The sequence below is a fragment of the Psammomys obesus genome, unplaced genomic scaffold (assembly GCF_907164565.1).
Source record: "Psammomys obesus unplaced genomic scaffold, mPsaObe1.curated_primary_1811, whole genome shotgun sequence".
NCBI classification, from domain to species: Eukaryota; Metazoa; Chordata; class Mammalia; order Rodentia; family Muridae; genus Psammomys; species Psammomys obesus.
Genome location: NW_026596131.1, coordinates 546,828 through 571,114, shown reverse-complemented (window position 1 = coordinate 571,114; position 24,287 = coordinate 546,828). Strand labels below are relative to the sequence as shown.

Sequence of the window (24,287 nt, the reverse complement as noted above, 5' to 3'; positions counted from 1 at the left end):
TATCTATCTATCTATCTATCTATCTATCTATCTATCTATCTATCTATCTATCTATTATGTGTTTAGTGTTTTGTCTGCATGTACACCTGCATGCCAGAAGAGGGCACCAGATCTCATTGTAGATGGTTGTGAGCCACCATGTGTTTGCTGGGAATCGAAATCAGGACCTGTTGCTCTGAGTCATCTCTCCAGTCCTCTCTTTGTGTAGGGTTTCTTTGTGTAGTTACAGCCATCTTGGAACTTACTCTGTAGACCACACTGGGCTTGAACTCAGAGAGATCCGCCTGCCTTTGCCTCCTGAGTGCTGGAACTAAAGATAGACTTTTCAATCACCCAGGTTCAATTGTGGCAAAGGCGCTAATACTGACAACCTGGCAGTGGATCTAGAAAGCCCGCTCCTGTCTTCCCAGGGGCTCTTGGCCTTCAGGTCACTACTGGGTAAAGCTCTTTGCCTGGCATGTGAGACACTTCGTGGGAGGTGGTCAATCGTTGGTGTTTCCTTCACCTTGGTTGGAGGGCTCAGAGCACTGTGCCTCAGTAGGAATGTGCTGGAGGGCTCAGAGCACTGTGCATCAGTAGGAATGTGCAAGGCTCTTTTCTCTTTCTCTTTCGTTCCAGTGCAGATGTTGACTAGGACTCTCCAGAGGATCCAAGAGCCACCTGCCCATTGTATCACAGGGACAAATGGGATCTGACCAGGGGGAGAAAGTCTAGTATCACTTCACGCCCCACAAGAGATTAGCATCCTATGTGATGGTCTGAATAAAAATGGCCTCCACAGGCCCATAGGGAGGGGCACTATCAGGAGATGTGCCCTTGTTGGAGTTCCTGTGACTTTGTTGGAGGAAATGTGTCACTGAGGCCTCAGAAGTGTGTCACTGCCATTTCTTGCTACCTGCGGATCTAGATGTAGAACTCTCAGCTCCCTCTCCAGCACCACGTCTGCCTGCGTGCCACCGTGCTTTCCGCCTTGATGACAGCAGACTAAACCTCTGAACTGTAAGCCGGCCCCAGTTAATTTTTTTTTCTTTTAAGAGTTGCCGTGGTCTTGGTGTCTCTTCACAGCAGTAAAACCCTAAGACACCCCGTCAGCTGTAGGCTGAAAAACTACTGCCTGGCAAAGAGGGAACCCATTCAATCTGCTGTCCCTAAAAACAGAATTCTGTTAGAATTCAGGACAGGGCTGGGCCTACCTAGGAGCCCACATCTTTCTGACTCCTTGAAGATGGAAGCCAGACACTCACGATGGTTGGCTTTCTGAACCATGAGAAGAGTGAGAGCCGTTCTCAGCTGTACACACACAGGTGAGGGGCTATTGGCTTGGGGTCCATGCTTGTCAAGGCAATGCTGTGTCACAGGAAATGGCCCTTGGGCTGGGTATGGTAGTGCATGCTTTTAATCCCAACACTCAGGAGGCAGATCTCTGTGAGTTTGAGGCCAGCTAGGGCTACATAGTGAGTTCCAGGACAGCCAGGGCTATGTAGAGAAACCCTCTCTCAAAAAACAAAGACAAAACAAACATGCAGACAGACACCTCGTTGTCCTTAGTGACGACTGGACAAAGAAGGGAGCATGTTCGGGTCACAGAGCTGCTGAGGCACACCTGAGGTTTGTGTTCAAGGAGGTCCAGACCAGGTGCGGCAGTGTGAGGCCCTCAGGGAGCTACAGAAAGCCATGTAAAGTCTGGCCAGAGCCACGCTGCATCAGTGGGTTGGGAACACTGAGCACAAGGGGCACGTGCCAGGTGACAGTGTGGCTGGGGCACTTAGTGGAGACTGATGCTGTCTCTTGGGCAACAGTGAAATTCTGCCGTGGTGGAGGAGGAGCTGGTCCTTTGTCCAGAGCCGAACACAAAGAGGAAAGGAAGATGGTGTTCAAGTCCACTGAGGGATGAGACGCTTCACAGCGTCACTCAACGTACAGCCAAAGAAAGGGCCTTTTTATGTTTTGTTTTGTCGCAGTGTCTCATGGATCCTAGGCTGGACTCAGACTCCCTAGGGACTCACATCATCTTAGAGGGAGGGAAGCCGCTTCCTTAAAAGGCCTGGAAAGCGCTACACATCAGCACCTTTTAATTCCTGAGCCTGTGTGGCTGGCTGCGTCCCCCACGCCACAGTCTTTCTGGCCGGATCTAGTCATATCCCAGCTTTTAGCATCTGCTTAGACACCCTGTTCTGGTAGTCAGCGGCTCCTGTCATTACTCAAAACAGCCTTTTGTCACCTCTCTGAGCTGTTGTTAGTACTGTGATACCTTCTGCCATGTCAAAGCTGTCACTCCATACCTGCAAACAGCTCATTCTGAACCCTCAGCAGCAAGGAAGATTCACTCTGATGAAAATCTCAGTACAGTTACAGGTTTGTCAACAAGCTTCTGTTTCGCAGCACATTATGAGGGTTAGTAATTTCAGTGTTCTCTGTGTGTGTGTGTGTCCCTAAGCCGCCCCTCCACCTCTCCCCACCCCCACTCCACCCCCAGATCGTGAACACACGCACACAGTGAAATGGACAACCGGGGCATTTGAAGGAGGAGAGTTCGCTGCCATGTCAACATAGGCAGAAGACTACGTCACAGACTCTGCAGGGCCCGGTGCAGTTTTAATGAATTAAGCTGAATTTGTGTGCTTTACAGATTTACTTCCATTATTTTTATTTATGCAGATGTGTGAACGCTATGTAAGTACACGGAGGTGTCAGTTCCCAAAAAACAGATTCTGTGGGCTGGTTGCTATGGGTGCTGGGAACCAAACTCGGGTCCTCTGGAAGAGCAGCAAGTGCTCTTACCCATTGACCCCTTCTCTAGCCCTAAGACAGTCTGAGATGGGGATATGTGTAGTCTTGGCTGAACTGGAACTCACTATGTAAACCAGGTTGGCTTTGAACCTGCAGCAATCCTCCTGCCCCTGTCTCTTGAGTCCTGGGATTACTGGACAGTGGCATCAGGCCGTGCCCCATCCCTGATGCACCCCTATTAATGTGGATATTCTCAGAATCCCAGAGTAACCTATTCTTGCTTGACAGAGTCCACATGGCCAAGTTTGTATGGCTAAGGACTCAAAGAGGCTCCTGGAGAGCTGAGAGTGACAGCCTTTCCCCCAATCTTTGTCACGCTGTCTGGGGAAGTGAAATTTCAAATACCCTCACATTTGTACTTTTCTTAGCCATTCAGATTAGTAAGACATCCCTCTCCAATGCTCTAATACTACAAGGTGTGAGCAACTCCTTTAAGACCTAGGATTTAAACCCCTCTTGCAGCCCCTGCTGAGGCAAACAGACAGAGCTGTGACTGGCCTGTCTGTCGTGCATGGCTGTCCACTGACCTTTGAAGCCGTGGTCCATGTCTCCTTCCTGGTCTTGGAGCAGAGTGTAGCCCCCAGCATGGTCTTCCATTGTGTCAAACTCCTGTCGGGGTTCAGCCATACTGCTTCAAAGCCTGGAGGAAAATAAGGCAAGAGAGTTACAGGTGGATGTCTCACCCGGGGATCTGGTTTCTTAGGGTAGTGGAATTGGGCACAAGGAGAGAGGCACCCCTCCCCCCAAGGCACAGTAGAAGGGCCTCAGTTTCCTGATTCCCATCCAGCACACTGATGGAGAGTTCTCAGTTCTCACTGAGAGTCCAACACCGCTGCCAAAGCACGTGACATTTCAGTCTCCTGTCGTCTGCCATCGAATTAGTTCATACCCAGAACCACTAGATGAGGCAGTTGGCTTATGATCATTTCCTACTCTTTCTACATCATTGAGAAGTGCTGTCGACTGGTAAGTAGTTCAGTGGTTATGGAGGGGAGGTGATTTTGGGCCCCTCTTCCCAGGAAAGGAGTCTTGGAGGAAGTGAGTGGCTGCTTTGTTCTGTGACTGCCAACTGACTACAAACCCAACTCTCTGAACTCCTGGGCTCAAGGGATCCTATTGTTTTACCTCCCAAACGGTTGGGAATATGGCCTGCCCAGCCCGGCTCTTGGTTAGTGAACACTGGAACCCAGCCCTGTGCGTGCTGAGCAGCTATCTTTCATCAGTAAGCCATACCCCTACGTCTACCCCAATCCCAGCTCCTGGCTCTGATTCTTTGAACTCTTTCTGTTGTTTTCTGAGACAGGTAGCTCAGGTAGGCCTTAAACTAGCTACACATCCAAAGATGGCCTAGAAATTCCATCTCCCAAGTGGTTTACATAGACTAGGCACCATCATGCCTTGTTTATGCAGTGCTGAGAGTGGAACGCTGGTCTTCTTTTACATCCCAGGCAAATAGTCAACCGAGCCATGTTCTAAGCCCCCAGACAGCAAATATGGGCACAAAGTCAAGGGGGCTTTTGCAGAGTGGACCACTGTCCCTAGGACATAGGTAGAGTTCTGCTGTGCACCCAGACAGGAAAATTGGCTCCTGCTGCCGCCACCGCCGCCAGCTCCCTTCCTCCAGCCCCTGCAGTCCACCCAGCCAGTGATGAATGGAGGGAAATGCAGGGCACAGCAGTGTCTGGAGGAGGGCAAAGTGGTTGGTTTGGACTCTGCTCACCGGCAGGGACAGCACCAAAGAGGCGCCCTAAGGTGAACTTGGCAGCAATGTGCAGGGTTAATGGAGTGCCTGCTGGCGTGGAGGCAATAGCCCTGGCCCTGGGGGAGAGTTCAAAGGCCAGAACCTGAGGATGGGTAGAGGAGGTGGAAAGGAAGGTGTAGGCTTGAGAAACGTAGCTTGGACCATGGTAGATTGGCTTTCAAAGTCAGACTGCAGCCAGTCAGGGGATTAGAACCCACAAGTGTACCAGAGGCAGGGGCTTGGATGGCTGAGCAAAGAGGGGTAGGGTAAAGGGACACCATGGGGACTGGGGAAGGGGCTGGACAACAGGGCAGTTCCATTTGTAGATCACTGCTTGAGAAAAGATGCCCCTTCCCCATTGCTGCACTTTCCTGACTGGCAATTCATTTCCTGCAGCCTTAATTGGGTTTATACCGCTGTGACGAAAAAAGAAAAAGGGTTTATGTCACCTTACAACTTTCAGGTCCCGAGTCAAGGAGGGAGGTCAGGGCAGGAGCTCAGGGCAGCAACCTGAAGGCAGGAGGCCATGGAGGGGTACTGCTACTTGCTTGCTCTTCATGGCTTGCTCAGCCTCCTGGCTTCTTATATAACTCAGGACCGCCAGCCCAGTGGTGGCACTGCCCGAAGCTAGGTCCACCCACGCCAATCATTAATCAAGAGAACACCCCCACAGGCGTGCCTGCCGGCACTCTTAACGGAGGTGTCTCATCAATTGGGGTTCCTTTTCCCAGATAATTTGAGATTGTGTCAATACCAACATCTGGGACACAGTAAGCCCCAGGGAATTTTTCTACCTCCTGCTTTGATTTCCATTAAAATCCCATTTTCCCCACGGGTCTTTGTTTTTATGGATGTTTTCAATACGGAGGTAGTCCACTCGTTACTTTCCTGGTGTGAGTGTGAGTGTCTGCCCCTGCGCACGTGTGCGCACTCGGGAGGGCCTGTGCTCATACGTGAATGTGTAAGTGGAGGCCTGAGGTCTATTTTAGGTGTTGCTCCTCAGGCACCATCCACTTCTCTCTTGCTTTCTTTTTTTTTTCTTTTTCTTTTTCTTTTTTTAGGACAGGTTCTCACTATGTAGCCCTGGATGTCCCAGAACTCACTATGCAGACCACGCTGGCTTCGAGCTCGCAGAGATCCACCTGCCTCTGCCTCCTGAGTGCTGGGATTAAAGGCGTGCACCACCATGCCCTGCTTATTTTATTAAGTTTATTTTCTTTTTAGTCGTTGTGTGTATGAGCGTGCACTTGCTGGTGTGAATGCCACTTACGTGTGCTTAGGGGCCTCAGCATATGGTAGAGCTGAGAAGACAACCTTGGCAGTCCGTCTCTTTTTCCCCCCCCGCATTTGAGAGAGGCACTCTTGTTTTCTTTCTTACTTTCCCTCTCTCTTATTTTTGTCCTGCTGTGCACATCAGGCTCTGACCTCTCAGCCCATTCTGTCTCCATCTCCTAGTTTGCTGCAGAGGCACTGTGGGCTCTGGTGTCTGCTTCATGTGGTTTCTAGGGATTGGAACCCAGGTCCTGATGCTTGTTCAACAAACACGTTATGCCCAGAGCCGTCTTCTCAACCCTTCATTTTACTTTTGAGAGACAGGTGAGACTTGAACTCTTAGCTGCCCGAGTGCAGGATTACAGGTTTGTATCACTGGACCTGTCTGTTCTCCAGTACATTTTCTTTCTTTCTTTTTTTAATTTATTTTTATTTTTTGTATTTTTTCTTTTTTAAAAAATTATTATTATTATTTTTTAGGCAGTCTTTTTTTTTTTTTTAAAGATTTTATTTATTATGTATACAATGTTCTGGATGCATGTACACCTGCAGGCCAGAAGAGGGCACCAGATCTCATTATAGATGGTTGTGAGCCACCATGTGGTTGCTGGTAATTGAACTCAGGACCTCTGGAAGAGCAGCTGGTGCTCTTAACCTCTGAGCCGTCTCTCCAGCCCTGAATGCCTGAGTGTGTGTGTGTGTGTGTGTGTGTGTGTGTGTGTATCAGTGTTTTGCTTGCTTGTATGTCTGTATGAGCTGGAGAGCCAAGAGTCACTCACACATTTGGGTGATGGATGCTTTTCCTTTTACGGGCTGGGGATGATGGCTCAGTGTGTGTCTGATTGCTCAGTTGCCTCATTCAACCCACTCACACACCACCATCTATGCTATGGTCTGTTCCTGTGATCCCTCTGCCCCTTCACCTTCTGGGCAGGGCTAGAGGGCCAGACATAGGTTACAGAAGCAGGGTGAATTGCAGGGTCTGTGCAGAAATTAAATCATCCTTAAAAACACAGGCTACTATTCACTACGTAGAATAAATAAACTGTGCACATCTCAAGGGCCACTATTTCCCTTTGTGGGGGAATAGGAAAAACTGTGTAAGTAGGGCCCTCAGTCCTGGGAGGCCAGGTGCCCTTATGATCCTGCTCCTTCTTTATGCCTTCCATGGCTGGGCTAGGTCAGCTGGGGTTTCAGGACATAGGAGCCAAGCCAAGATGGGCATGTAGCTCCATGGTAGAACACTAGGCTAGCCCTGAGTTCCCATGGCAGCATAGGAAAGGTGGAAAGAAACGTGGAGAAGAGGAAAGGAGGTAGTAGTGAGGAGAAGGTCCTTGAGGGTCCACTGGACCAAAACCTCAGAAAGAACTGATCCCTGGAGAGCAAGAGACAGTTCCCCTTTCCCCAGCACTATGACTGGTGACACAGGGGTGGAAGAGGCTCATGGGGCACCTGTCTGGGTTGATGCCTCAAGAGCCCCAAGACCTGGCACCAGGAAGTATTTACCAGACACTTTGGTATCTGCCAAAGAGGGGAGTTACTGTGTGCTTCTCAACCCTTTCAGATAAGAACAGCCACCCTCACCCTATCAGACACATTTTCCAGACCTCTGGAGGCCTGGGAACAAAGCCCCAGGTCCTTCTGTCCCCAAAGAACCGCAGCTTTCCAGGCTGAAAGACATCGGCTCCTCTGTCTTCTGTAACAGCCCGTTTGACAGCTCAGGTGGCCCTCTAGAGCATCAGGAGGTGGACAAGGAAACCCTCAGCAACTGGCCACCTCATCCACCCCTCTGGCACTCTCCCAGGGCCCTGCCTGCTCTCTTGAACATGTCTGCCATGACAGGGCCTCTGAGCTCCACGGAAACCTTTAAGGTGAGCAGGGCGGGAATCGCAGATAGGCGAGCTGACAGGGACCTGACATGCTTGTAAGACACTTGAGTCTATGGAAGACTTGACTGGCTAATGCCCCCTGGGAGCAAGGTTCCAAATGGTGCTGGGGCCTGGGGCCTGAGTGCCACCCCGGCGCTTCGACATGCACAAGTCTACAAACGCCAATTAGCGGTTCCCTTGTAGTGAGAAACGTTGCTGGCTGCAGAAGGAAGCACTGGTCTTTTCTAACTCCCAGATCTTCAACCTTCTTCCCAGGGGAGAATGGAACCATCCTGGAAGGCAGGTTGCCCCACTTTGGGACATTTCTTACTTGAGAAGAAGCTACAGTAGGTTTCCTTCATTGCCTGGGTCCTGCTCCTGGCAGCTCTTGAGTTTCTGGAGAGCTCCTGGGATAAGGGAGGGGCCTCAGCACCCTTTGGTGGTTGGCTAATTAAATACGATGGCGTGTAAACTCCGGCTCTCTGAAGTGCAACCACCGCCAGGAAAAAGAATTAGTACCTTCTCATGCCTGAGGAAATTGAGGCTCAGAGATGTTGAGTATCCCGTATAGCTAAGGCGAGCACGGTTCAAACTCAGATCTTTTGACACTAAAACCCATCTCTAGGCTACCCTAGTCACATCGCTGCGTTTCCCACAAGCCATCGTTCCTTTGTAAGAGGAAAGTAGAGGGGAGTTCAGGCTGGTCTGGGGTCTGTGACTTAGCGCGGCGAGTGCCCTGCGAGACTATGACCCTAGCAGCTTCCTGCGTGCGGGTGGACCGCGGTGCCCGCGGCGGCGCGGGGTGGGGTTTTCGGCAGCGCTCAGGAGTCGCTAGGGGGCGCCCGACGCCAGACCCGGGATCAGCTCGGACACAGGCGCTGTGACTCAGCGGATCTGCTGCCACCAGCCAGGTTCCGCTCCAAAGGAGGATTGTCCTCACCCGCCTCGGGTTAAAAACACCAACTGGATAATAGGGATGGCCGCATTTGCTTTGTGAATGTATTGAAAACACGCACGACATCTACTGCGTGGTAATTATGTTCATAGTGGCTGGGTTTCTTTTCTGTTTTTGGTTGTTGTTTTTATTTTATTTATTGGTTTTTCAAGACAGGGTTTCTCTGTGTAGCCTTGGCTGTCCTGGACTCTCTTTGCAGACCAGGCTGGCCTCGAACTCCTAGAGATCCGCCTGCCTCTGCTTTCCCCGAGTGCTGGGATTACAGGTGTGTGCCACAGTAACTGGCTTGTTGTCCTTTTTAAACAACAAAAAATTCCTAACTGGGTTACATATATCTTAAACCCCAGCATTTGGGAGGCATAAGCAGGCAGATCTCCATGAGCTCAAAGCCAGCCTGGGGCAACATTCACACATACAAACATACACACATACGTGTCTCAACAGACTCCATCCCCACAAAGAAACCCATTAAGTCAAAAATAGATGCCAGGCAGATATGCTGAAAAGCAAGTATATATCAGAGTTCCAGATTACCTCCCAATGGACTTTGCCCTCAAGGGTTATTTTTGACTACAGCACTCAGAAACAAGGCCAGCCTGGACTACATAGTAAGGCCAAATCTCAAAAAAAAAAAAAAAAGTTAAGAGCTGGGGCTGGAGAGATAGCTCAGAGGTTAAGAGCACTGGTTTCTCTTCCAGAGGTGCTGAGTTCAATTCCCAGCAACCACATAGTGGCTCACAGCCATCTCTAATGAGATCTGGTGCCCCCTTCTGGCAGGTAGAACACTGTGTACCTAAGGTTGGACAGGCTCAGGTTTAGTTCCCAGCACCCAACCACACGCAAGTCCAATGTCGTTTTCTGACCTCTGTGGGCACCACTGTGGTACAGTATGTACATGCAGGTAAAGGACTTATCCACAGACAGTAAGAAATCTTTAAAAAGAGGCTATTTTTTTTTTGGCTTGTGCACCCTATCTTTCCTCTGCTTCTGTTCTGTCCTTCTCTGTTCTGTTCCCTTTGATCTGCCAGGGTCTGTAGGCAGGAAGTGGGATTCTCCTAAGGACAGGAAACCATGTTTCAAAAGCTTCTTGGTATTGGTTTATTTAATTCCTACGGCAGATGATTGCTGCGCCTATTCCCACAGGTGGCCCAGAAAGAATTTGTCGAAGCCACAAAAGAAAGTATGTAAGAGAACCAGGGTTCGAAACCCAGTACGTGGGAGATGGAGGGAATTCCAGGCCATCCTCAGCTGCATGTCAAGTTTGAGGCCATCCTGGGCTACAAGGAGGATCTTCTCCTTGTATTTGTACTCCTTACTGCAAGTGCCTGTGGTCCGGCTCTTCCACTTTTCCATACAAAAGCTGCTTAAGGAGCTGGCAACCCTGCTTTCCACGGGAGCCAAGGCAGCGAGGAAAGCCCTCCTGTCAGGACACAGAAGAGCCAGGGGATCAGGCTGCAACTAAAGGGCAAGATCATCCTCCAAGGTTTAAATGCATGCCCTCCTGCAGCCGGGTCCTGGCGCCTCAGAAGTTATACATCCCTTTTGTATGTCCTTACTCGTTTCTCTAGCCAGGCGGGTGGGGAAGACGGCGTCACGGGCCTCTGAGCTCATAGTCATACCACCTTGGGGTTTGCCACAGAACGTCCTAGAACCGAGCAATAGCGGGCCCAGGTGTCAAGCAGAACGGCCAAATTAACTGTGAGAAAACAACGTACACGGAGGAGACTCATGTCGGTGAGGAGCTCGGATGCTTCTGAGCCTCCATCAAAAGAGAGAACAATCAGCGTTTGTGCGAAAAGATGAATGGAAGTCGCTTCAGAGAGGAGGTGGTGCCGCTGTGTGCGTACAGATGTCATGGCTGATGTCAGCTGGCGATGTCCATCAGTGTAGAGAAGTCACATGGGCCTGAGAGGACAGTCTTGGCGTTTTTAAAATATCTTGCTATATAGCCCAGGCTAGCTTTGAACAACCCCCACCTGGGCCTTCCCCTTGTTAGGATTAGAGGTGTGCACCATTATGCCTGGTTAGAATTCTGTTGTTTTTGTTTGTTTGTTTCCCTCCAAGACAGGGCTTCTCTGTCTTGTAGCTTTGGCTGTCCTGGACTCACTTTGTAGACTAGGCTGGACTCACAAAAGATCTGCCTGCCTCTGCCTCTGCATCCTGAGTGCTGGGATCATGGATGTGTGTCACCGTGCCCGGCTTACAGTTCTGGTTTTAAGTAAGTTACTGGAGATTTTGTTTGCTTGTTTGAACTAAGATGCTCTGTAACTCCTGCTATGGCCAAGTAGTTTGGCCTTAAAGGTGGGGCATGCTTGTGCTCTCAGCACTTAGGATGCAGAGGCAGGTGGAGCTCCAGGAGTTCAAGGCAAATGTGGTCTACTTAATAAGACCTTGTCTGAACTTTCCCTCTGCCCTCCACCCCCACCAAGAATAAATGCTGTAATGATAATAAAAGCATTAAAGAATAAATGCTGTAGTTGTCCTCTATTCTCCCTTGCTGAGGCTTTGCTTGTTTGTTTAGTGTAATTGCTCTGTCACTGAGACACAACCCCAGACCCAAGTCATTTCAGGGCAGGAGCTGTCACGTAAAATATCCTAATGGGTAGAGATAGGTTCCTGAGCCTCTGTCTGGTTCAAGGAACACCAATGTTTCTGTTAGCACTTTCAGACTGAGTCCCTTGAACTCAGAGCCCCAAATGGATAAGAGAAGCTTTCTTAAAAAAAAAAAAATATTTATTTATCTTTATTTTATTTGCATTAGTGTGAAGGTGTCAGATCCTTTGGAATGGGCATTACAGACAGTTGTGAGCTGCTATGTGGGTGCTGAGAATTGAACCTGGGTCCTTTAGAAGAGCAGAAAGTGCTCCTAACCAGTGAGCCATCTCTCCAGCCCCAAGAGAAGCTTTTATAGCCTCCGCTCTATTTTTTTCCTTGTCTTTTGAAACAATCTCTTATAGGTTGCCCAGGTTGGCCTTAAACTCGAGATCCTCTTGCCTCAGTCTCCCAAGTGCTGGAATTACAGGCGAGACCTACCACGCCTGTTTCACAGCTGCCCTCTTTGTGAGTATGCACGCTTTCCTTTAATAAGAGTAAATAATTCCATAGGCAGGTACTGTTTGTGCATGTTATCTCTTCTGCCCTTAAATCACATTGCTCTCGGTCTGACACTGGGTCTTTGGAGCCCTAAGAAGCCTCTTGAAGCCACAGTGTAGGAAGAGTTGCTCCAGCCACAGGTCTGTAAGGTACACAGGCCGTCTTGTTGCAGGTCCATGTTGCAGGTAGAAAGAATGAAGGCCCAGAACCTCAAGTGGACCCAGCATAGGAGATAAGAGTTAGGCAAGTGCTGGGTGTTCAGCCACAGATAGGGTGGTCCTAATTAGAGCAGGGGCTGTGGGTGGGCCGGGGAGGCATCTGGACACCAAGAATGACTATCCTCTCACCATCAAAGGCCTTCTCACCCCAAAACAGTTTTGAGGCCTAAGGAGCACCCTTGGATGATTGGGGAAGAGCACTGAGTGCTCCTCCCTTAGCCCATTCCCAGCCGTCTGTCCTTCCATCTGTCCATGTGTGTATGTGTGTGTGTGTCCTGTGTGTGTTTGTTCATTTTTGTCTAACTGCAGGCATACACATACCACACTGTGCATGTAGAGGTTAGGGAGTGACCTTGGGTGCCAGTCCTCACCTTCTTCCTTGTGGTTTGCCACTGCAGATGCCAGGCTAGCTGACTTGCCAGCTCTTGGGGTCTCTGCTCCCTGTCTCCTGTCTCACCAGGATTACAGACACTCATGTGACAGTGTCCTGCTTCACATAGGGGTTCGAATTCAGGTCCTCACGCTTGAACCTTCTCCTCAGCCCTCACCTGCCTCTCTGAAGGTGGCTGGACGTGTGCAGCCTCCTCTTTATGGCAGGAGCTTAAGGGGCTCACAGGAAAGCCCGGAAGACCCCTTTTGTGGCTTCCCTTCAAAACATATTCCCCTGAAGCCAGACCTCAGGATCTGAGACGCCCTCTTTGTGTCAAGCCTCTCTGCACTGGGAAGTCCTCCAACCTCACCCACCTCCTCCCAGAATGCAGCGGGTCCATCTAACTAGGGTGAATTGGTGGCCGACTCTCCAAGCTTGTGGCTTTGGGGTCTGAGTCTCCCTGAGGGGGATTCTCCGTTCACACCTCTCCCCAGACTTGGCTAGACAGGGCACCAGTGTGGAGTCAAAAGCCAGGTCTAAGTCAGCTGGGGAACCGGCCAGGGGGAGGTGGGGGGGGGGTCATCCACCCTATCCACACTGCAGGGTCTTAATGTGTGACGGCCCAGCTGCTGCCGTGCGCGGTGGCTGTGAGCGTGACTGAAATACTGCGTGTGGAAGGTGGCAGAGGAGTGGCTGCACGCCTGTACCCCGAAGAGACCTGTCACCATGACATGTGGGCGCTGGATAAGGGGCTCCAGAAAATAGAGGGTTAACTGAGGTCTGCTTAGATGGAGGTGAGAGAAGGCAGCCCTGGAGAGGGTGGGTCGGCTGGAAGAGAGGGGAGGAGAGGAGAGGGGGAGGGAGGGGAGGGGAGGGGAGAAGAGGGAGAGTGAAGGAAAGCCCCAGGGGGAGGTCTAGCTCCTCACTCCTAGCCGCAGTCCTTGGGTGAGTACTGGGAAGCACAGGCAGATCTTGGGGGGACAGACGGAGCCTGGAACTTTCCCCTGGAGAGCCTTGGCTTGCTGAGGACCTGCCCACAGCAGCGGGGGAGGCAAGAGTTTGAAAGGCCACGGGGAACAGGCCGAAATTGGCTCTTTCTGCAAAGACGTCTCATTAGCCAGGGACAACAAGGAAGCCGGGGGAAGGAAGAGGAGAACTGGGGAAGGGAAGGGGGCAATTTTTTTTTTAGCTGTGTCCCTTCCTATATTTTGAGTCTGAGGACATGTCCCAAGGGATGTGGGGGAGGGGCCGGTGTCAGGAGCACCGGCTATCCAGCAGTTGTCTCTCAGTAATGAATGACCTGAACTTGGAAGCGCAGAAAATAAACAACGGCCACGAATAAACACACATACGAAGTGCCGCCCTGGGTCACGGACAGTGAGGTTTGAATCTCCAGTGGAGGGGCGGGGACAGGGGCATCACTATTCAGCCTAGGCTGGCTTTGAACCCTTGATCCCCTTCCGGAGCCTTGTAAGTGCTCTGAGTACAGACGTGTACCACCATAGCTGGTTGCTCCAGCCCTTCCGTGTGGTGGCAGCAGGGACGGAGTTCACAACAGGGCAGGGCAGAGCCTGCCTTGACCGCCTGGATCCTCCGTTACCAGCTGTGTGACCCTGGGCCAACTACTCAGCCTCAGCTGTGTATAAGTCGTGGGGGTTAAACAACTGACACACGTGCTTTAAAAGCTACACAAGGGCCCTCTCTGTTAATTATCAAAGCTTTATCACTCGTCAGTTGAACCTTTATGGTGTGGTTGTGTTTTCAGACCAAATAGCTTCTCAGGGCAAATGCCCCCATGCATCCCAGATCCTTGCACAGGACAGGTTTGCTTCAGCTTCTGGTATAATAATATCTACCCCAGGCTGCCCTTGCAGAAGCCCCTGGAGTTTTATAGGATTGGGAGCCTACCAGGGGAGAAGCACCCATCAGCAAAAGGAAGATTGTGTGAACCGCCAGCTCTCTCTAAAGGCTCTTGTTTGAAAATACCCAGGGCACGTGGTGGCCCCTGGCCCTCCCGATGCAGCCTCTGGCCAGGCAGGGCAGATGGCGGACCCTGTGAGATCATCCCCTGGTCCCGTGACACCCTGGGGACTATGCCAAAACCCTGTCCTGGCACACCCTTCGTGAAGGCAACCACTTTGTAGGAGGGGTGAGGGGCCTATAAAGGCCCCCCGCAAGAGCAAGAGCAAAGAGCAACAGTAGAAATTATTCATGAATATCACTTTTACAGAGAGAGCGTCTGTGAATGCAGACAAAAATCCTCAGGCTGCAGGAAGAACAAGCATGTTTTCAAAAGTACAGCAGGGGGATGCCCCCTTGGGAGACATCCCCTTGTAGACACCCCCTTGGGGGACATTCCCACGGGAGAAGCCCCTGTGAGTGTGTCCTTGTGAGAGTGCGTTTTTTTTTTTTCCTTACTGCAGTGTTTTCAGACATCTGCCATGTTGACAGCTGATAAAGAGCAATAAAACACACTCTCATTTGGGCAAAACAAAAACATGCTTGCTCCAGAGTCCAGCCCAGGGAGGACGGGCTGGCACTTGCAGGCTGGGACCACTTAGAGTGGACACAGCAGAAATCTGGGTCAGAGAAAGAGAGAGAGAGAGAGAGAGAGAGAAAGAGAGAGAAAGAAAGAAAGAGAGAGGAGGCCTGGGCACACATGTAGGTTCTGGGCCTCAAGAACACCCTGTTGAAGCAGCTGGATGCCAAGCGTCCACTGTGCAGCAGAAAGACCCGAAGAGAGCCTGGAGGGGAGTTACGTCCAGAAATAGGAAGGCTGCTGGTGGGGGTGGGGCGGGGGAGGGGAGAGGGCTACAGGGAAAGAGAGGAGGGAAGAAGGGAATGAGGAAAAAGTCTGAAGAAAACATGTCACTGGGGTGGAAGAAAGAGAGACAGCACACGAGCTCGTGTGTGTGTTTGTGCATACGTGTGAACATATGTGTATGTGTGTGTGCATGTTTGCGTGTATATATGTAGGTGTACCGTGTGCACATGAGCATATCAAGAAGGAAAGCCAGTCAATGAGCCAGTGAATCTGTACCTCTACTCTGGGTCTTTTTCTTTTTTAAGATTTATTTATTATTTATACAACATTTTCCCTGCACACCAGATCTTACTATAGATGGTTGTGAGCCACCATGTGGTTGCTGGGAATTGAACTCAGGACCTTTGGAAGAACAGCGAGTGCTCTTAACCTCTGAGCCATCTCTCCAGCCCTACTCTGGGTCTTTGAATGTTACAGGGGTCACCAGCAAAGCCCTACACGGGTGGGTGAGCTGGGTCCATGCTTCTAATACCAGCACCTGGGCAGAATTATTGAACTTTCAAGGCTAGCCTGGGCTACACAGGGAGCTCCTGTCTCAAAAAAAATAAAGAAGAAGAGGAAGAAAGGAGAGAAAGAGGAGGCTGTTTTCAAAAGTCACTTAAGGGCCAGATGTGGTGGCTCATGACTAATCCCAGCACTGAGGTGGGGCAGACACAGAGACAGGTCTGTGAGTTCAAGGCCAGCCTTGTCCCCGATCTACATAGTGAATTTCAGGACAGCCAGGGTACATAGTGAGACCCTGTCTAAAACAAACAAACAAACAAACAAATAAATTAATTAATTTAGCAGCAAAGCACCCCAAATCAAAAGCTGCATAACAGCCATGACATTAAATTTATTTTCTTTGGTCATGTCCAAAAATAGAGAAGACCTTTGAGCTTGGGCCCCAGCTGGGACTCCCAGGTGGCCTGCAGAGTCTGGTGCTGGTTGGCCTCTGCTTCCCTATCTCCAGTCTCCTAGCAGGATCCTCTGACCTGGGGTGAAAAGAATTCACCCCAGGGAATGGCCTGTATACGGGTTTCCCTGCTGCCAATCTGATTTGGCACAAAGCATGTCGCTGAGGAAATCTTGTCTGTGTGGAACTGTCAAGGTGGCTTGGCCATTGTTTGTACAATCTCAGGATTGTTATTGGGGGGTGGGAATCCCAGAGGGAAGGGCATCGGTGGAACTCGAGCTGCTGCCCACCAGAGAGCAGAGGGAGACAGGACAAAGACCCTGCCCACGGATACCTTCCTGGGCGGGTGGGCCTCCGGACTGGCAGAGCAACCAACCCTGCACAGAGGGGCACGGGCCACGTGCTGGGTTGACGCGTTAAAGCAGAGTGTTCCTGAACAGGGAAGGGCAGGTGATCAAGTGTGAGGAGGCCAGTTAGCTGCCAGGGAAGGTGCAGGGCGGGTTTCAGAAGTCCCTCCCCCCACCCTCACTGCCCTGCTAGGCTGCAGAGGAAGCTGAGGGGCGTGGGATCAGTGTGTCAATCACCACTCTCTCACTGAATTCCATAGTTGCTCTCCCTGGTCCTGCCCCCTTCCCCGGAGGATTGGGCTGGAACGGAGCAACCTGGAGACACAGGCAGGAATCACTGACTTGATGTCTTCCACCAGACACTGTTGACCCCGCCACACCACACCTCTGCTTTCCCACCGGCCGCAAGCATCTTAAGGACAGAGGCTCCTGAATGAATTATTTTGAACGACTGGAAACCATTCGGGACTTCTGCCCCGGGGCAGGCACTCGATGAATGAGCAGAATGAGCGGGAGAGTGGAAGAGAAGGCGCACTCCACATGCCCCTCCTGTGCTCACTTCCAGGCCTGCATGTGCTACACACGAGCTTTACTGAGGTGGAAGACAGAGACAGAGGGGCGGGGCAGGAAAGAGACTATATTGGAGGAACCCAGATGGGAGAGACTCGAGGCCCAAAGAATGGTGAAAGTCTGCGCCAGCTTCAGGGGACCATCTTCCTAAGGACCACAGAAGCCAGAGACTGTTCGGGGCCTTTGAGCTAGACGTTAACAAAGGATGAAGAGAGAGAGAGAGCGTCACTCTCACGGTTGGGCTCAGAGGCTGTTGGGGAAGCCAGCGAGTCCTGTAGATTCCAGATTCCTTTGCCACGTCCTGGTTCCAAAGGACAGGCCTGGTTAGTACTAGAGGCTCCTGCAGGCTCACCCCCCCTGACCACTGCTCCAGGCAGGTCGTGGGCCAGCAGCACTGTCAGGTTACATAATGAAGCCTTGAAGAGGCCCTGACCTTGTGAACAGAAGGAGTGGAGCTGGGGCAGGCTCCCCAAGGGAGGCCTCATGCCTGCTGACCGCTGGGAGGAGGGGAAGGTCTCCTAGGAGGGGGCAAGGCCACAGCATCAGCTGCTGACCTTCCCGGGGGAGGTCACCCTGTAAGGCAGGCTCGATAATCCAGACACAGCCAAGTGCTTGCCCTTGCTCTTCCCAACCATTAACCCACAACGGTTAAACTCAAAGGAGGAAAAACGCGAGATGAGATAGCCTCAGGCCCAGGGTCCACCTTCTCCGTGGAAGGAAAAAGGAAAAGAGGCCAAGCAAGACGTGAGAAGTGGCCCAGCCAGTGAGCCACAAAGGGAAAATAAGAAGCTGGTTTCTGCTCTGTGCCAGTCCTGGTTGGCAGCTGCCTATGCTTCTGAGAATCATGTGCCACGGTCTCACGCTCACCATAGTGAGCTTGGGTCTACCTGGTCTGTGGCCAGTAAACACAGACCAGGAGTTACTGTGACACACATTCTTAGTCGAATGGCTGATGACATCATCCGGGCAACTGTCCAACTAAGGTTCTCTTTCTTTTTAAGACTTATCAATTATGTGTACAGTACTCTGTACTGCATGTATGCCTACACGCCAGAAGAGGGCACCAGATCTCACTATAAGTGGTTGTGAGCCATCTTGTGGTTGCTGGGAATTGAACTCAGGACCTTTGGAAGAGCAGCCAGTGCTTCTGAGCCATCTCTCCAGCCCTAACTAAGGTTTTCTTAAACTTTATTTTACTTATCATTATCATCATGGGTGTGTGTGTATGCATGTGTATGTATGTGTCTGCATGTGTGTGTGTGCATGTGCGTGTGTGTGCGTGTGTGTGTGTGTGCGTGTGTGTGTGTGTGTGTGTGTGTGTGCACTCATCTGTATATGGGTAGACACCTGCATGTGGAAATCAGAGGACAATTTTGTGGTTTTTTTTTTTTTTTTTGCTTTTCACCTTTTGTGGACTTTGGGGATCCAACTGGTATCCTCAAGCTTCTGTGACCAGTACTTTATCTCACTGGCCATCTTTGTTTTTTGAGACAGGGTTTCTCTGTGTACCTTTGGCTGTCCTGAACCAGGCTGGCCTTGAACTCAGAGATCCACCTGCCTCTGCCTCCCTCCTAAGTACTGAGAATAAAGGTGTATGCTACCACTGTCCAGCTTCCACCGGGCCATCTTATCAGTCCCAACTAAGGTTTCTTAAAATTAAATTTAAACCCCAATATATACCACTCTCTGAGAATAGAACAAAATAAATATCACTTAGATTCAATGAGCCATTTTTTTCTTTTTTGTTTCATTCATTCATTCATCTATTCATCTATTTATTTATTTATTTATTTATTTATTTATTTATTTATTTATTTATTTGAGATAGGCTTTTCTCTGTGTAGCCCTGGCTCTCCTGGAACTCACTCTGTAGACCAGGCTGGCCTCAGACTCATAGAGATCTGCCTGCCTCTGCCTCCCCAGTGCTGGGATTAAAGGGGTGTGCCACCACCACCCGGCTCCAATGAGCCATTAAAAAAAGAAACAAAACTCATTTTAAAATATGAGTGCTCACCAGTGATCATAAATGAACCGAAAAAAGCCACCAGTGCAAGGCCTGATAGTGACATCACTTCTCCTATGAGAAGCCTGTTAGAACTTTAGCTCACGGGCTGGAGAGATGGCTCAGTGGTTAAGAGTACTATCTGTTCTTCCAGAGGTCCTGAGTTCAATTCCCAGCAACCACAGGGTGGCTCACCGACGTCCCTCACTCAAGTTCCAGGGGGCCCAACACCCTTTTTCTGCCCTGTCTGGACACCAGGCATGCACATAGTGCTCAGACATACATGCAGGCAAAACTAAAAATGCATATAAACTAAACATAAACAAACCTTAAAAAAATAGCTCCCAACAACCCCTTGTGTTGCTTATCAGTTTTTAGAAGGTAGTGTAACAGAAAAATCCACTGAAAATATTTTAACATGCAAAGATGCTCAGAACATCAAGAACTAGAACCCAGGGCATCTTCCTCCTTCCAGAAGGAAGGGCATGCGGTCTCAGGCCTGGTGGAAGGGTGAGCTGCTTCCTCTGAACCAAAGGCATTTAATGTTAGAGTCCCCAGATCCTAGAGCCCAGCCCTAGGAACGGTCATCCACCTTCCATCACCTAGGAACGGTGATCCACCTTCAACTCTCCAACAACAAGGTCTGGGCTGCACTGTGGGGAACAAATAGTTCTCCCAGGATAAGTAATAAAAAGGTGGACTCCAGAGTTCAAAACAGCAAAAACAGACAACCAAAACTCAGGAAAAAAGACAAGTAACCAAACAACCCCCGCCTTCCAAAACCGAAATGCCGAAACACATGATTAAAAGCCGGTCAGCTTGCTTTCAGCGTTACAGGCCAGCAGCCTTCGGGGCTAAGACGCCCCTCCCGGCAGAAATACTTTCCCAGTCTAAGATACAGACAATTGGCGCCATCTCTATTGAGTTCACACACATGTAAGGTCCAGATGAGCATTTCAAAGACGTCGTTCTTTAACACACTTTGTTTTTCTCATGGAAGTTATCTGGAGCACTCGCAACTCCGTGGTCAGCACCGACATACCTGGAGTCAGATGCGTACCTGTTTGTTCAAGAGTGAGATCTGAGCCTCGGGAGTTTCCAGGTGCTGGGAGCAAGGAGTGCCTCTCCCCGGAGAGACCCCTGGCCCCTGCATTTAAGCAGCAGATTCCCAACTTGAACAAGAGCACAGAAATAAAGATGGAGAGACAGAAGGCCACTGAGTGTCACAGAAGGCCACTGCGTGTGACCCCCTGGAGGTTTTACTTGCTTAAGTATGTGAAAGAAGAGCCAGGCGCAGTGGGACATGGAGGAGGTGGGGGTTATTTTTGAAAGGAATACCGAGGAGAGAGGGCTGCTAAAGCAAAGGTTAGCTCTGGGCAGCTAATGACTCGGCATGTCACTGTTCTGTAGGATGGCATGAGTTACGGGGCAACCCTGCTTCAGCACCCAGCAGGTCTCAGTGGCCAACGGCCCCCAGGAGAGTGAAGAGAGACGCTCCTAGTTCATCAGACGCCTGCTTATTGCCCACACGCGTTCCTCTAGACACTGCCTCCCGCAGCAGCCACAGGCAGAGAATTCAAGAAGGCAAAACTCAGCAGTGTGAAAGCTGGTCCAGGCTCCCCAGGATCAGGATATGAAACTCAAGCAGGGCCCGTGGAGGGTGAACAACCCTGGCAGGCTTTGGCCTTTGCTTGGTCCCGGAAACAGAAGCAGCAGCCAGTGTATGATCCCTGAAGCCGTGACCTACTTCTTTGGTCTACTGGCAGGGATCAGGCAGCCATGACAAAGCAGAAATAGGTGCATTTGGAATTGTCGTGGGATCATTTTTAAACAACAGTTATCATATTCTGGGGATGAAAGTCATCGGTAGAAGAGCCTCACTTTCCTGCTTTGTGACACGCTGGGATGAATGAAAATCTAAGAACCTGGGAACATCTCAGTTTCCTCTCCTTTAGTTTTGAACTTATCTATCTGTCTGTCTGTCTGTCTACACCCATCTGTTTAAGCATGTGTGTATGCACATGCCTTGACACAACATGTAAAGGTCAGAAGACAATCCGTAGGAGTTGGTTCTCTCCCTCCACCATGTGGAATTGGGAGACTGAAGTCAAGTAGTCAGGCTTGGTAGCTAGACCCACTGAGCCTTCTCACAATCCCTTCCATAGTCCTTAGCACCAGAACAAATTCTACAGGTGTGTAAACCCCTCCTGAGAGCACCAGACCTCAGCCATACCGGACTTAGCTTGTTAGAGGTGGCTTCCTCGGGAACGGAGCATTGTGGTTGTCTGCCTGAGAGCCTGTGCTTCAAGGGGTCTATTAAAGGTAAACAATGGCCAGGCCACAATACACACGTGCATGCTGTGGACATGAATACACCCCAGAACACTCTATCCTTGAGAATTAGGGGCCTGGAGTGCAGGTGGGGAGACTAACAAGGAAAGAGGGGAGGTTTAAGTAGGATTAAAAAAACAATGAGGTTTTGGTTTTGCTTTGGGGTGAGGGTAATATTTATTGAGCTCTTCCTGTATTTTCCCTAAGTAGGTCACAAGCCTGGTCAGGTTTGGAGAAAAGTTCCCTGGGGAAGTGACATTTGTGCTGAGACCCAAAGGATGCGGAGGAAAAGGAGGCAGGAGGAAGGGACAGTCCATGCAGAGGGGCTAGCCCAGGGTAGCAAACGTTTTAAGGAGTCAAAGGAAGATACAGCCAGCGGTGCACTGGGCGTGTGAAGCCACTTCAGCTTGGGGCTTGCTTTTTACTGAGACATCTACCTGGCTCTGCTGGCAACTACAGGTGGTTTTGGGAGACAGGCAAAGCCCAGGCTTCTCTGGATTCTTTCGAAGAGGGTGGCCATGTTGGAAGTATTCGGGATGCCTCAGCAAACATCTATCTGGAGCTGGGCCTGGCAGTGTAGGCCTGAGATCCCAGCTACTTCAGAGGCTGAGGCAGGAGGATCAAAAGTTCAAAGCCAGCTTGGGCTACATAAGGAGGCCAAGGCCAGCCTGGGCAACTTAGTGAGACCTTGTCTTAAAATGAAAATAATAAAAAAGGACTAGAGATAAGGCTCAATGGTGGAGTGCCTACCTAACATGTGTAAGGCCCTGGGTTCAAGACCTGGTACAGAAAGTAAACAACCCCCACCCCACCTCACCACCACAAGCAAAGGAAAAGGAGAGGGCTAAAAAAAAATGAGTGAAGGAGGTGCTTTACTTAGTCAAAGATGAGGATTGCTTACATAACTTATTTACTTCCTAACTAACTTTAATTATTTATTTATTTTGTTTTTTCAAGACAAGGTTTCTCTGTAGGTAGCCCTGGAACTTGCTTTGTAGACAGGGCTGGCCTTGAACTCACACAGATCTGCCCGCTTCTGCCCCCTGAGTGCTGGGATTAAAGGACGGCACCACTGCCACTCAGTTTATTCTTTAATTATTAACATCTTTGGGATTTTAATTACGTGTATGTGTGCCTGCATGCACGTGTGTAGTGTGACACACGTGTGGAGGTCATAGGACACCCTTCAGGGGTTGGTTATCTCGGTCCACTATGGGTTCTGAGGATTGAACTGGGGTTATTAGGTTTGGGTTTGCATTTGAGTAGCAATAACCACTGAACCATCGAGCCAGCCCAAGGGGGAATTACTTAAAGTTTAATAAATACTGGCAGGGAGGCAGTGGAGGAGAAAATAGAAATAGAAAAGGGGAAAGAGAAATCTAAACAAGGGTCGTGAGATGGAGGAGGAGAGGCAGTGAGAGGCAAGGGGCAGGATCTGAGGCTCGGGGTGGGAGGCTGGGCCACCGCAGGGCAGGGAGGAGCAGGCAAGCTGCTAAGGCGCATGAATCAGCAGGTGGTGCACTCTGCTGAGTCGGCGCGTCCCAGCCGAAGACCAGGACCTCCTGTCCCGAAGGTCAGTGGAGCGAAACACCTGTACCCTGGAAGTGTGGACATTGGACAGCCACAGCCCAAGAGTTCCTACCCCCAACACGTAAGGCTTGTTGACACTTCCTCTGGGAGGAAGGATCTTTCTTCCTCAGCCTGGGAAGTGGGCAAGGCATAGAGAGAATGCAGAGAAATTTTCCTTCAAAGAAAGAGTCTACTTTCTACAGAGCCCTTGAACCTCTCATGTGATACACAGGGTGAATGTGCCAGGCTGAGCATGGTGGTGCACACCTTTAACCCCAGCACTTGGGAGACAGAGGCAGGCAGATCTCTGTGAGTTCGAGACCAGCCTGGTTTACACAGTGTGTTCCAGGACAGCCAAGGCTACATGGAGAGACCCTGTCTCAAACCAAACCAAAACAAACCAAAACAAATCAAACCAGACTGAGCATCCTTGAGCTGAAATCTAAAACTTGAAATGCTCAAAATCCAAACCTTAAAAAAAAAAAACCCCAAAACTATGTATTTATTTACTTATTTACTTAGGTGTAATAAATATGTCTGTGAATGCACACGTGTGTACAGGCCAGAAGAGGGCACTATTTGCTATCACTCTCTGCCTATTCCTTTGAGGCAGGGTCTCTCCCGGAACCTGGAACTCATATTTTATAGGCTAGGCTGGAAGGTAGCAAACCCCAGAGATCCTCCTATCCTCATTCTGCTAAGAGCTGGGCTTACGACATGCTTGGGATGCCTAGTTTGTTATGTGAGTGCTGGGATCTGACCTCCAGTCCTTATGATTGTGCAGCAAACGTTCTTAACCACTGAGCCACCCCTCCACAGAGTTTCTGAAGTCCAAAACTTCTTGACGCTCCAAAAATTTGGATTTCTAAGAGTTTGTGATCAAGAATGTTTGACTGGTATTCTAAACAAGTACTCCTCTCCTTCTCCAACAACTCCCCAAACATAATACACTCCTAGTCCCAAGCATTTCAGGCAATCATTGGGGGTGGGATCAACCTGTATGAGTCCATTGTCATTTATAGATTGGTTGCCATTTTGTTTGTTTTGAGACAGGGTCTCACTATGTAGCTCACATTGGCTTTGACTTTAAGGTCTTCTTGCCTCATCGAGAGACTCTATGTCGGGGTAACAGGCACAATTACTTTCTAAAAGACCCTTTCATCCGATGATTTTATATTAGGAGACACGATCTCACTCTTATGCAGGCTGGCCCAAACCCTTGGGGTCAAGTGATCCACTTGTCGTAGCTTATGGAGTAGCTGGCCCTACAGATATACACAAGTGGACTGTTTTAACTCCAATTGTAAACTCTGTATTTTAAAAGTAACATGTACCTATATTATGAAGTATAGAGACAGAATGGCACTACCAATGGAGACATTCTGATCTATCTATCTATCTATCTATCTATCTATCTATCTATCTATCTATCTATCTATCTA

The 24,287-nt window shown here is 50.0% G+C and overlaps 1 protein-coding gene across 7 annotated transcripts in view; it reads right to left on the bottom strand.

The window, feature by feature from the left end:
- Positions 1-24,287, bottom strand: part of Mapt (microtubule associated protein tau) — an 89,135-nt gene that overhangs the window by 40,572 nt on the left and 24,276 nt on the right. For all 7 annotated transcript variants that reach the window (XM_055592309.1, XM_055592305.1, XM_055592303.1 and 4 more), the window contains exon 2: positions 3,318-3,430. In XM_055592309.1, the coding sequence (XP_055448284.1) occupies positions 3,318-3,417 (100 nt within the window). In that variant the 5' untranslated portion in view covers positions 3,418-3,430. The remainder of the gene's footprint in view (positions 1-3,317; positions 3,431-24,287) is intronic.